At 44.3% G+C, this 11,517-nt stretch overlaps 1 protein-coding gene across 1 annotated transcript in view; it reads left to right on the forward strand.

Annotated features, from left to right (window-relative positions):
- The window catches only part of LOC102379811 (peroxisomal acyl-coenzyme A oxidase 3-like), a 60,899-nt gene extending 51,510 nt beyond the window's left edge, over positions 1 to 9,389 (forward strand). Inside the window, 5 exon segments of the mRNA XM_025195103.1 lie at positions 1,142 to 1,257; positions 3,891 to 4,065; positions 5,075 to 5,142; positions 5,894 to 5,980; positions 9,080 to 9,389. Of these exon segments, the coding sequence (XP_025050888.1) occupies positions 1,142 to 1,257; positions 3,891 to 4,065; positions 5,075 to 5,142; positions 5,894 to 5,980; positions 9,080 to 9,127 (494 nt within the window). The 3' untranslated portion in view covers positions 9,128 to 9,389.
- The last annotated feature ends 2,128 nt before the right edge of the window (positions 9,390 to 11,517 follow it).

The following is an 11,517-nucleotide window of genomic DNA, read 5'->3' on the forward strand; positions in this document are numbered from 1 at the left end:
CATGGCTTTGGGCTGGGGGAGATTGCCCCCACACTGGGCAAGAACCGGGGTTTTTTTGGTTTTTTTTCTTAAAGGGCTGGGAGCTGGGGCAGCAGTAGCAGCCATGGCGGGGCTGGGACAGTGGAGGGGAGGTGAAGGGGCTCATGCTGTGGGGCAGTGCAGGGCAGCAGGGTTCCCCCCACCTCCAGCTGGCAGCACTCACTGAGTGGGGGCTTTTCTTTTTCAAAGGACCGGGAGCTGGGGCAGGCTGGGCAGCCATTGCCAGGGCTGGGGGAGTGGGTGGGGTATGGTGCCTGTGTGATTTGGAGATTCGGCGGATTCGTTTGCAGCTGAATCTCTGCATCAGATTCGGGCGAATCGATTCAGGACAGTGATTTGAATCAACAAATAGAATCGCTGTCCCCTGTATCAGCTGAATCCGAATCTGAAGCGAACACTAGCTGCTTCTCACAGGCCTACTGTGTAGCACTACAATTGCCCTAAAGGGTATTACAACAGCTGGCAAAGTTCAAGCAGTTCCTTATACTAGAATTAGAATTACAGTCAGCTACCTGATGACTTTCCCCTAATGAAGAGAACTCTGTCATTAGGAATAATATATATCCCAGGAGTCAGCAATGCTTTTAGGCAGAGTGATAAAACCACAAGCAACCTCAACTGTTGGCGTGCCAGGGGCAGATGGAGCAGGAGCCATAAGGGTCCCAATCCTTTTGTGGCAGCACAGCCCCAGCCCCTTCCCTGCCATCTACCCTGAGGCTCACGTGCCAAGCAAAATGCCTTTGCATGCCATGCTCCCGTGCTGCGGGTTAACTATCCCTGATATATCCCTAAAAATCCAGAGTGCCCCTAAGAAGCAGGATTGGCATCAATTCACTGCTGGCTCAGAGAGCAGGTTCCTCAGTATCACTCCAAGGTTCTCAGCCAAGGAAAAGCAACTCTATTCAACCACATTTTGTTTTATTTGTGATGGAGCTGTTAGAAAAGATTTTTATTCACATATTAAAGCCTCCAGTGGAATCCAAACTAACATGGGTTTGGAATACAGAAGATGCTTCCTGTGCTATCTAGCAGCATGAACACTAACATCAGGTGTTTCAGCTTTCTTCTTTTTCCCACCTTTCAATTTTCTTTTGTCTTTCAGTTCCTTTAGCAGCCTACAAATGGCTGGTGTGTTACCTGCTCCAAGAAAGTGACCTAAAGGTGAACCAGAAGAAACAGTCTGGATGTAGTGATTTTGAGGCGAGAAACAACAGCCAGGTAACAATGTATTCAGATTCCTTACTTTATTTACTGGTTATTTTTATCCATACTTCCCAGATGCATTTTCTTTTATCCCTTAATGACTTCCAATATAATTTCCTGGAGCATAAAGCAACAAGTCAAAGTAATTAATGAAAATGAACTCAGATCCATTTGTATCATATTGTATCATAACTAAAGGGGATGAATAATCAGTAAAAATTTGTACAAAATATAGTACCCTGCAGAAAAAGGCAGATATATAATCTTCAAAATTTCAGTTTTAAATTAAGCTGTATCATACAATATATCTGCTACTATTAAATCTACTACAGCATATGATTTTTACATCTACATCTGCATATTATGCTGCTTTTATGGCCAAATACGTACTGTAGGAAAGAATCCCACTCTGGCTGGTAGATAAACTAGATGACCTAATCGATCTTTTACAACTCTAATTTATATAATTCAAATCCAGTCATGAAACATACCAGGCTGACAGCATTGGGGACTGAAAAAGAAATGTTTACAATCCACTAATGGTGGATGTACTGTCCCCGCAACAAGGCTTAGCAGCCAAGCATGGCCCAGGCTCAAACCATCACTTGCAGCCCCAAGCTTCCCAAACGCCCCACAAACCTCTGAATAAAATTGGCTGGTCCCCAAGTAAAGAATACTTTGATATTTGTCACTCCAGAGAGATCTCTTGCTCTGGTGACAGCCTGCCTTATCTGCAAAGTGCATTGAAACTCACAACAAGAACAAGAAATACACAGCTCAGTATTGAAGAATTGACAATGTGGCTTTTCCCAGCAATTTACCCCCCAGGATGTCTCCTGGCTGGGACTTTGTAACACCAGTGATGGATGTGAATAAACCCTCTCCACCTGCATCATTGCAGCAGGCTAAAAGAGAAATGTTTTGCTGAATCAAACCAAGAACAGGGTGTTGCCTTACTTGTCTTGACAGCTAACAGAGGTATGAGCCATACTAAGATTGCATCTGGTAGGTTACTAAATGTGACCTTTTGGGAAAGTGGTATATGGCCTACTATGTTAAAAATGAGTCTTTGTTGCACAATACAGATGGGTCCTGCCCTGCATCTTCCTTACACTTGGGGGGGCAAATATTTTGCACTATTAGGCATTCTTCCCACTCTGTGCAGGGAAGGGGAATATTTTTATTGCAAAACAATTCACACTGGAGTTTTAAAGCCCTTTGCAGATTTGATTTGAAATCACTGGGGTGTGAAGAAGCCCTTGCTCAGCCCACTGGCAGAGAAGCAATATAGTGCTCAGTCTTGCTTCAGGAGATCTGGAAGAGATTCCTGGTCTGTCCCAGTGGTATTAGGGGTTAGAAGTTCAATGGAGACATCCCAGGGCAGCAAGGGAGGAGTGCTTTGTATCACTCATCAGTGATGTTTCATGCTGGCTGAACAAGGTTAACAAGCTCAGAGGGACATCCTGTCTATTTGATCTTGGCCAAATGATTGATGGGAACAATGAAGGGCTACACGGGAGTATTTATAAAATGGGAAGAAATGGGAAAGAGAAGGGCAAGAATGAGTTTTTCAGAGATCCAGCCAGGATATTGAGACCCACTAGGTTGTGACTACAGAACTGAATTTAATCATGACATTCTGCTCCAAGTTAAAGTCTTGCTGTTGAGGAAAATATTTCTTCCCCCCTAAAGTTTAGGGATATTCATATGTGGCTTTTAACCTTACTTCAGACTGTGACATTGATCAGGGATGCCACAGAACAGTGGTTTTCAAGGTGGGGCATGCTTACCCTCAGGGCAGGTTTGGCACACAATTTTTGGGGGCCCCCTAACACAAAGAAGCCAGTGGAGCAGCAGAAGAAGCCGGGGGGGGGAAGGGGGGGAAAGTGGGGTGGCGAGTGGCCAGACCGGAACGGGGAAGGTGAGGGGACAACGCGGAGTGGTGGCCCCTTTGCTATGGCACTGATTTGGAGTGTTCACGGCCACGTCGCGCGCTGTGGGTGCCCGCAGGTTCTGCAGTATAGGGTGGGCCAGCCCTGCCTCAGGGTGGTTTGCCCAGGCATACATTTAAATAATTTTAATAATGGCAGTGGAGCTTCTGATTGGTCAATATGCAGTGCGTAACAGCATTGCAGTGCACTGACATCAGTGTAGACACTATTAAAAAGGAATGAATGTGCAGAAATACATTGGGTATAGGGGGTACAGGCAGTGATATTTTGCAGGTAAAAGGACATGTGGCCAAAATAGTTTGAAAACCACTGTCTTAAAATAGTTATAGAGTTGCATTTTTAAGAATACGTTTTTTAAAAATGTGTTACATGCACATGCACACGGCTAGCCATAATTGGTTTGGTTTTCTTTTAAATTTCTGTAACAGACTATGACTAATATATATTATATTTATTCTATACATGTCCCATCTGTTACAGAGATTTAAAAGAAAGCCAAACCAATTGTAAATAACTATACACAGAGATCAAACAAACTGGCCGATGCAAAATGAATGTCTATAAGAAAGAAAGTTGATCAACGCAACAAATTGGCTGTAACACAAGCAACTCCATATCTATCTGTGATTCACTCAACATAACTCCTTTATTCATATAACAACTTTGCAATCTAATCCTCCCTTTCTCTTTCCTAAGGTATACTACTGTCATTCATTAGCTATGGCTTTTATTGAGCATACAGTTTTACAAAGATACCATGATTACACTCATGATCCCACCACACCATCTACTCTCCAGCCTGTACTAAAGCAACTCAGTGCTCTCTATGGACTATGGTCTTTAAGTAAACATATGGCTGTGCTCTATCAAGGTGAGATCAACTCCCTCTGTATGCTCTGTTAGTCATCGTCTAATGCCCTGAATTGTAATCTTCATTTATTCTATACATTGTCAGGAAGAGAGAATTCCACTCGGGGTCTGTTTCTTATTGTCTATATTATACACCACTATGGGGCAGATATTTAGGCCTATATACTATGAATGTTGGGTGGCAGGCCTATGGCCACAGGGAAACCTATAGGCCTTCCTTGTCTCTGAATATAAAATCATGAGCCTCTACTTTTAATATAAAAAAACTTGGTCTATTATCTTTAACAACATAGAGAACTTAAACATCTATGTGATCAACTGTGAGAGTGAATGGAGAATATGTAGACAAGGTTCTTTGGGTGAATCTGATATGTTTTATTAGACCAACTTAAATAGTTGGAAAACAATTATTAAGCAAGCTTTCGGGTTCAAAAACCCTTCGTTATGCTAAGGAAGTTTCTTAGCTTGATGAAGGGTTTTTGAACCTGAAAGCTTGCTTAATAATTGTTTTCCAACTATTTAAGTTGGTCTAATAAAACATATCAGATTCACCCAAAGAACCTTGTCTGCCTATGTCCTTAGATCAACACAGCTACAACCTGTACCCCTGGAGAATATGTAATCAGATGACAAATGTGGGTTACAGATGTAAAAAATGTCAAGTACCCAAGGCAAAGTTTTGCAGCTTCAATCAGCTTTTCATCCAGTTATTAAATAAGAGTGCCAAGAGCCCCAATGAAGTGCCCAATTTATACAGATATTGGACGAACCGCATCAAACTAATGCAATACTTCTTCTGGGCATTCGCTGAGCTCAGCACAGGCATATATCAAGCTGAAAGTAGAGTGCCATTTTTTTTCATGTCTGCAAGCAGCCTGTGACTCCCGAAAGAGGCTGTATGTAACCTTTATAAATGCTGTATAAACAGCACGTTTTGTAAAAGGAATATATCAGCACAATCCTAATCGATTTTACTTCACAGTTTCATTTCTCCATCAATATATTTGCAGGTGGATATATTTCAGGTGAAGAACCTGCTAGGTTTATCCAAAATGCTATTCTCAAACTCTGTACCAAGGTAAGCTTCTAGTAGTGCTTTGGTCTTGTTGGATGGCAATATAAAACCAATACTGAAAGGAAACATTACCAGTTATTCTACACTTGAAGAGTTCATTGACTAGTATGCTATACTACAGTATTAGCAGCTCAACAGCTTTTTTCTTACAGGGCAGGTTAGTGGCATAAATAGTGGGCTAAATCCTCAGGGTTATTCACCAAGGGCCCAAATAAAGTAATATTTCATATTTTTAGAGAAAATGCTTGGAAGATAGTGCTCTGGGTTTCATTTGTCATCTGAAGCCTTGCAGTTTATTAAAAGGGCAGGCCAGTAAAAACAGTTAACAGCTGAAATAAAGTTCTACTTATTTCATTATCATTTTGGCTCATAAATATTGGCTATTTTTTATTCTGTTTCAACACAGTTTTTCAGAGTGAAGCACATTTTTGCTTAAGAAAGATATGAAATTATGAAGAAGAAAAATCCAGAAGATTTATTTAAAAGAATGAGTTACAAAATTAATATTTTATGATACTGCCTAGATGAAAATATGTCTTAAAAGCAGTCAGTAAAGTACAGAATGTTGTCGGGGGTTTTATCTGGAGGGAAAAAAAATCTCCATGGTTTTAATAGATAAATGAATCTTTAAAAAGTAAGTTCTTAAATTACTATTGACTGGTATCTAGAGCAAGAATTCAACTGCTCTGTTGTTCATGGGTAACCATAGAAATCAATAAGAGTTTCCAAGATTATGCCCTTTGTTTTTAAACAGTTGAAAGATGATGCTGTTGCCTTGGTTGATGTCATTGCTCCTCCTGACTTCATTCTGAACTCACCCATTGGCAGATCTGATGGAGAGGTAAATAACATCCCCGTGTTTGTAAAACCCATCATTGAAATGGTATTTCTGTAAGTGTATTCATATCTTATGCTGAAGAAGTTTCACAGGCTAGAAATAAGGGAGATAGGCCCCTGGTACATGCTGCTGCAACTAATTTGACTTCAGTTGATCTACAACAATTTATACCAGTATAAAAAAGTCAGTGTTATTACTCAGGATGTTTTCTGTTGTGAAAATCCATGCATACCCAGAACTAAAAATGACTAGCTTCAAAGAATCCCATTACAGGCAACCCCCACTTAACATGGTTTCGCTTAACCATGGTTTCGTTATAGCACTCATTTAAAATATGTACCTTGTTTCACTTAGCGTGCAGAGCGTTTCATTATAACGCTCAGTGCGGGGCTGGGGAGAAGCAATGATGGTGACGGTGGCAGCGAGTGAAGAGGTGAATGACAGGCAGCAGGGTCCAGTGTGGGGCAGCAGGAGAGCAGGGTTTGCTCCTGCATGTGGTGCTGGAATTGGTGAGGAGGAGCAGCGGTGGTAAGAAGCAGGGGAGGAGGATGCATGACTGTGGAGCCCGAGCTGGTGCCCAGGGTCAGGGCCAGCAGGGCCCAGGGCGGGGTGCAGGAGCGCAGCAGGAGCCCACAGCTAGTAGGCAGGCGGGGAAGAGTGGTGGTGGCAGCAAAAAGGAGCAGGTGGGCAGGGGGCGTAAGCGTGGGGCCCGGGGTGGCAGGACACATGCGCATTGTCCCCTGCTCCAGGCCACAACAGGGCTGAGCCTGCAGAGCTCCCCCTGGTCCCGGGCTGGTCCCGGGCTGCAGCCCGTGCCCTGTTCCAGTCACACACTCGCCTGCAGGGTATGGATACCATCCTGAGCCTGCAGCAATCCGGTGCCAGCAGGGCCTAGGATGGGGCAGCAAGTTGTGCAGAACCAATTATATTTATTTACATTAAATCCTACGGAGAAATGGGTTTCACTTAACACTGTTTCGCTGAGCACTTCGTTTTTCCAGAACCAATTAAGAGTGCTAAGCGGGGTTGCCTGTATTCTTTAAAGAAAAAAATATTTTCTAGGTCTTTTCATATTTAAAGGATCTTCATTTTCCTCCTAATTTTTCTTTTCATTCTTATTCCCAAATTCATTGATTCAGTTTCCATGATGGAAGTGCATATGGACCTCAGAATTGGATTACTCTTTTTTTTCACTTTTGTATCACATTGCCCAGTTAATCTAAGATGCCACCCATTATCACTTTGGGAATGAAATCTTGGCTTCATTGACTAAACTCCCATTGACTTTGAGGCCAGTATTTCATCTTAACTGTGTTTTTGGTGGGGTTTTCCCCTGAATATTGTGGTTCCAGATTATTGTCTGACCAGAAGTATTCTCTTTACTTCTCCAGTTTGAAACTTGTGCTCATATCTCTGGCTCTATTTCTGATGGTTCCAGTGACTCAACTGATGTTTACATCACCCCAAGTTTAGTGCCATCTATGGACATAATTAACATGAAAGTTCATCCTCACTTTCAGACGTTTGGTGAAAGTGTTAAATATAGTGAGAGAAAAGTGAATTTGTAACTTTTTCCAAGTAGGAATTACATTGCATCACAGAAAAGAATCATTCTCATTCAGGGGGAGTATTTAGCATGTCAGTAAAAAGCTTGTGAAGGCTGAAGGTGGCTCTTAGCTTAAAGAATGCCATAAAAACACATGAGTGACCAGTAATAATAACTCTCTGCTTTGCCCTTCAAACAAGATTATTTAAAGGGCCTTCAAGTGCTTCACAAACATTTAATTAACTTGGCTTCAAACTAAGTTTGTTAAAACAAGGCCAGCCCCTTTAAAAGTAATCGTGCTTTTGGCAACCCAACCTGGAACACCAGGAGGGGGCCCCAGTTTTCAGATGGGGAGCGCTTAGCACATTCTGAACATCAAGGCATCCAGAACTGCCTGGAAACACTTTAGCCAAGATTTTAAAATGTGTTTCTTCACATTAGTGTCACAGCGCCTGTTCTAGCAATAGCATTCTGCTATGAGACCTGGATGTGTTGCTGACTTGCAGATATCCCTAGAAGCAGTTTGCTCTGTACTTGCCAAATTAAATAAGGGATATGTGAGTCAGTCTCTCCCTTGGTCCAATAAAGAGCAAAGGCTTTTGGAAAAGTGCCTATATTACAGTTGGATATAATATCATAAGATCATGATCAAAATGTTTAAATCATTTTGATTCTAAAGTTTTCTTATTACAATAAATGTCTGAGACTGGTCAAAGCAGCATGCACAGTTCTCCCATGGCTAGAATTATTGTACCTGATAGTGATAGATCAGAGACAAAAATAAAATACAGATCTGTACATCAGCAGAGAGAAGTGGGACACATTCAGAATGCCTCCAGGAGTTTTCTGCTTTGCAGCACAGAGCACCTAGTATTATTATACCCACCTTCATGAATGTTGCATGCCTCCCAAGGCTAGCGGGGCACGGTGTGCTCCTGTAGGCAATGGCGGCGGCAAGCAGGGAGCTTCCACATATGGCCACAATGGCGTTGGCGGTGGGGGCGGTGAGTGCCGACTGGCAATTGGAGACCACCTGCAGATGCCGCTGGTTGTGCTGGTGGTGAGGGGGGGAGAATGGCGAGTGGCAACTGCCCACAGGTGCTGCCAGCAGCGTCAGTGGCAGCCAATCTCAGGGGTTGCGTTGCCAATCTCAGGGGGAGCACATGCACCCGCTTGCACCCCCTACATGTCACCAATGCCCACCTTCTCAGACTGTTTCCCCACTTTACTAATCCTGTTCTGTTGCCCTGCTCCCCAGGGATCTCCTATATTGCTTTGTCTACATACAAAGATATAGACAGAGTATATGGAAAGAAGTGTGAATGTTCTTTGAATATTGGGCCAGGCACGAAGCCTGCTGAAGTCAGTGGACTGAGTCCCACTGATTCTGAATCAATCCCCCTCCCATCCCCATTTGCATGGATGAGGTCTCAGCACCATCTGGCTCAATGCCATTTGATAGTAAAGCCCATTTTAAAAACATTTTATTCCTTCTAAAAAAAAGTTTTAAAGTTTATGTATTTATAGCATTTTTTAAATGGACATCTCCATTTCAGGAACTCTGCATAGTATTTTCAGCTTTATTTTATGCAGACACCATGTAAAAATTATATGAGAAGCATCACCAGAATTTTGAAGACAGATGGACTTGTTTTGTTCCACTCTCGGGTTACTGCTTGAGAGATCAGTGACATAAAGATGAAGTAATCTGAATGAAAGAGCCACCCTGTTTCTAGATCAAGCATTTATATCTGTGCAAAATGAAAGCATTAGCTTCTAATTTATTTCTGTGGTCATACTCGGACTCGATCTGTTAAGTATTAAAAATATTTTTTTTCCAAGGCAAAACGATGTTTCCTAACAGCATCCAACAATATGTCTTGTATTCCAGGCTACAAGTAAAGCCAGCCTGGTTTCAAATCAAAATGGAATTTCTGGTGTATGTGGGAGGTTCAGGGAATGCTGATGCTCACTTTTGATATCACGCTGCTAGCAAGCTGACTGAGTTTGGCAAATATCTTTTTATTAGACACTCTGCAAGGTACTAGCATTCCATCTCAAACAGTTCATCTCTTCAGCCTGTTTATAAAACGTGGCATTTTTTGAATTTGTATTTCCACCATGCCTTTTCTTCCAAAACTCTTACAAACTTCTCAAAGCAATTAGCAAATATTAGTAAATTAAACCTCCCAGCAGCCCATTACAGTCAAATCGTCACCCTTTTACACCACCTGGGAGCTTGGGTTAAGTTCCCAGATTAAGTTCCTGATTTAAACTGTGTTCCAACCAGTAGACAATACTGCCTTAGTTACCATACAGGGAATACTTGAAACAGCAGAAGAAAAGAGACTTTTACAAGCAACAGTTTTTATTTCCTTTTACTTTAGCAATGATGGACTCGTGCCAGTTAGGACAACCATACTCAACCTTTTGGCACCACAGGCCAGATGGATGGCCTGGAGCCCATCTGCAGGCCAGATTGGGCCCTGGGGCATGGAACCACCCCCTCTCTACACCAGAATGGGGCCCCCACCAGAAATAGACTTGCCACCACTCCCTCCACTGCCAAATTCCCAGACCTATGAGCAGCCCCACAGCCAGAAGACTTGCAGCCATGGATCTGGCCCACATGCCAGAACTTAAGTATGTCTGGGTTAGGATATTGCCCTCACTACAGTCCCTTAGCTCTGCTTTGCTCAAGTGAGGAGTCTCCGGCTCTGGTATTTCCACTGTGTCATTGAGCCAGGGGTGGACAAAATACAGCCCATGGGCCAGATCCAGGCTGCAAGGACATTCTATCCAGCCCGCAGAGCCCCTAACAAATTTTGAAAATTAATATTTCTCTGTCTTTGGTTCCTGTAAAAAATGACAGAAACCAGAGGCAGTAGGACCCAGGGGAAGCTCAGCGGGTTCCCGCAAGAGCAGCCCCCCTGCCCCCCCCCAACCAGAAGCCCCAACCAGGGCTTCTGGCCTGGGATCACAAGGCTGCCCCGCGCTGGAACCTCAGGTACGGGAGGGGGGGAGGGCAGGGAAGCAGCTGGTAAGGAGCACAGGGAAAAATGGCCCCTCACCTGCCCCATGCCCCCCAGCCTTGCTGCCCTGTGCCCCCCACCCAGAGCCCCTGCACTCCAGCCCAGGCTCTGTATCTGTCAGCAGCTACGCAGAACCTGGGCCAGCTGCAAACATCAGCTGCCTCTCCACCCCAGCCCCCACCTGTGCCTGCTCAGGATAGCCCTGTGTGGGCTGCAAGCAGCTGCAGCAGGGAACGTGGGCCACAGGGTGGGGAGGGGCCACTTTTCCCCATGCTCAGCACCAGCTCATTCCCTGCCAAGGAGCAGGGGGTCGGGGCTATGCGCTGTCCTCCACCTGTACCTTGTGGCTGGGGGTGGAATTGGGAGTGAGTGGGAACACAGGGCCCACACCAGTGTCCCGGGGCCAGTGCCGGTGGGGCCCAGAGCAGGGCAGCAGGAGTACAGGGTCCTGACCAGTAGGGGCTCTATGGAGCCAGACCAGCTCCATGCTCTCCCTGCTGGTGCAGTGCAGCCTGGCTCCATACACCCCTGCCAGCCTGCACCCCGCCCTGGGTCCCACTGGCACTGGCCCTGAGATATTGGTCCCAAAATGGTAACCAGGGGGTGGGGCACCTGTCAAGGGGTGGGGCTATGCATGCGGCTCTCAACAGCTTGCCAAAACTGGGTAAGCACCCCTCTGCCCAAAATAATTGCCTGCCCTTGCATTGAGCCAACCAGCCTGACATCACTTCCCAGCATTACTGCAGCATTGGAGCAGAGGGGACACTGACATTCTGCAGCTATACCCAGCTCACCTAATAAACCTTTGAGCTAGTTACTAGCCACTGCAAGATGTAACATTATTGTGATTCTTGATTTCTGGGTCAACGACAGAGAAATGTTTTAGAAAGCATAAAGAAGTATAAAGACACCTTCCATCCTTCAGGTCCTGTACTGAGCAATCAGAACCGTACTAACCCAAA

This window comes from Alligator sinensis, unplaced genomic scaffold (genome assembly GCF_000455745.1).
Source record: "Alligator sinensis unplaced genomic scaffold, ASM45574v1 scaffold421_1, whole genome shotgun sequence".
Lineage (NCBI taxonomy): Eukaryota > Metazoa > Chordata > Crocodylia > Alligatoridae > Alligator > Alligator sinensis.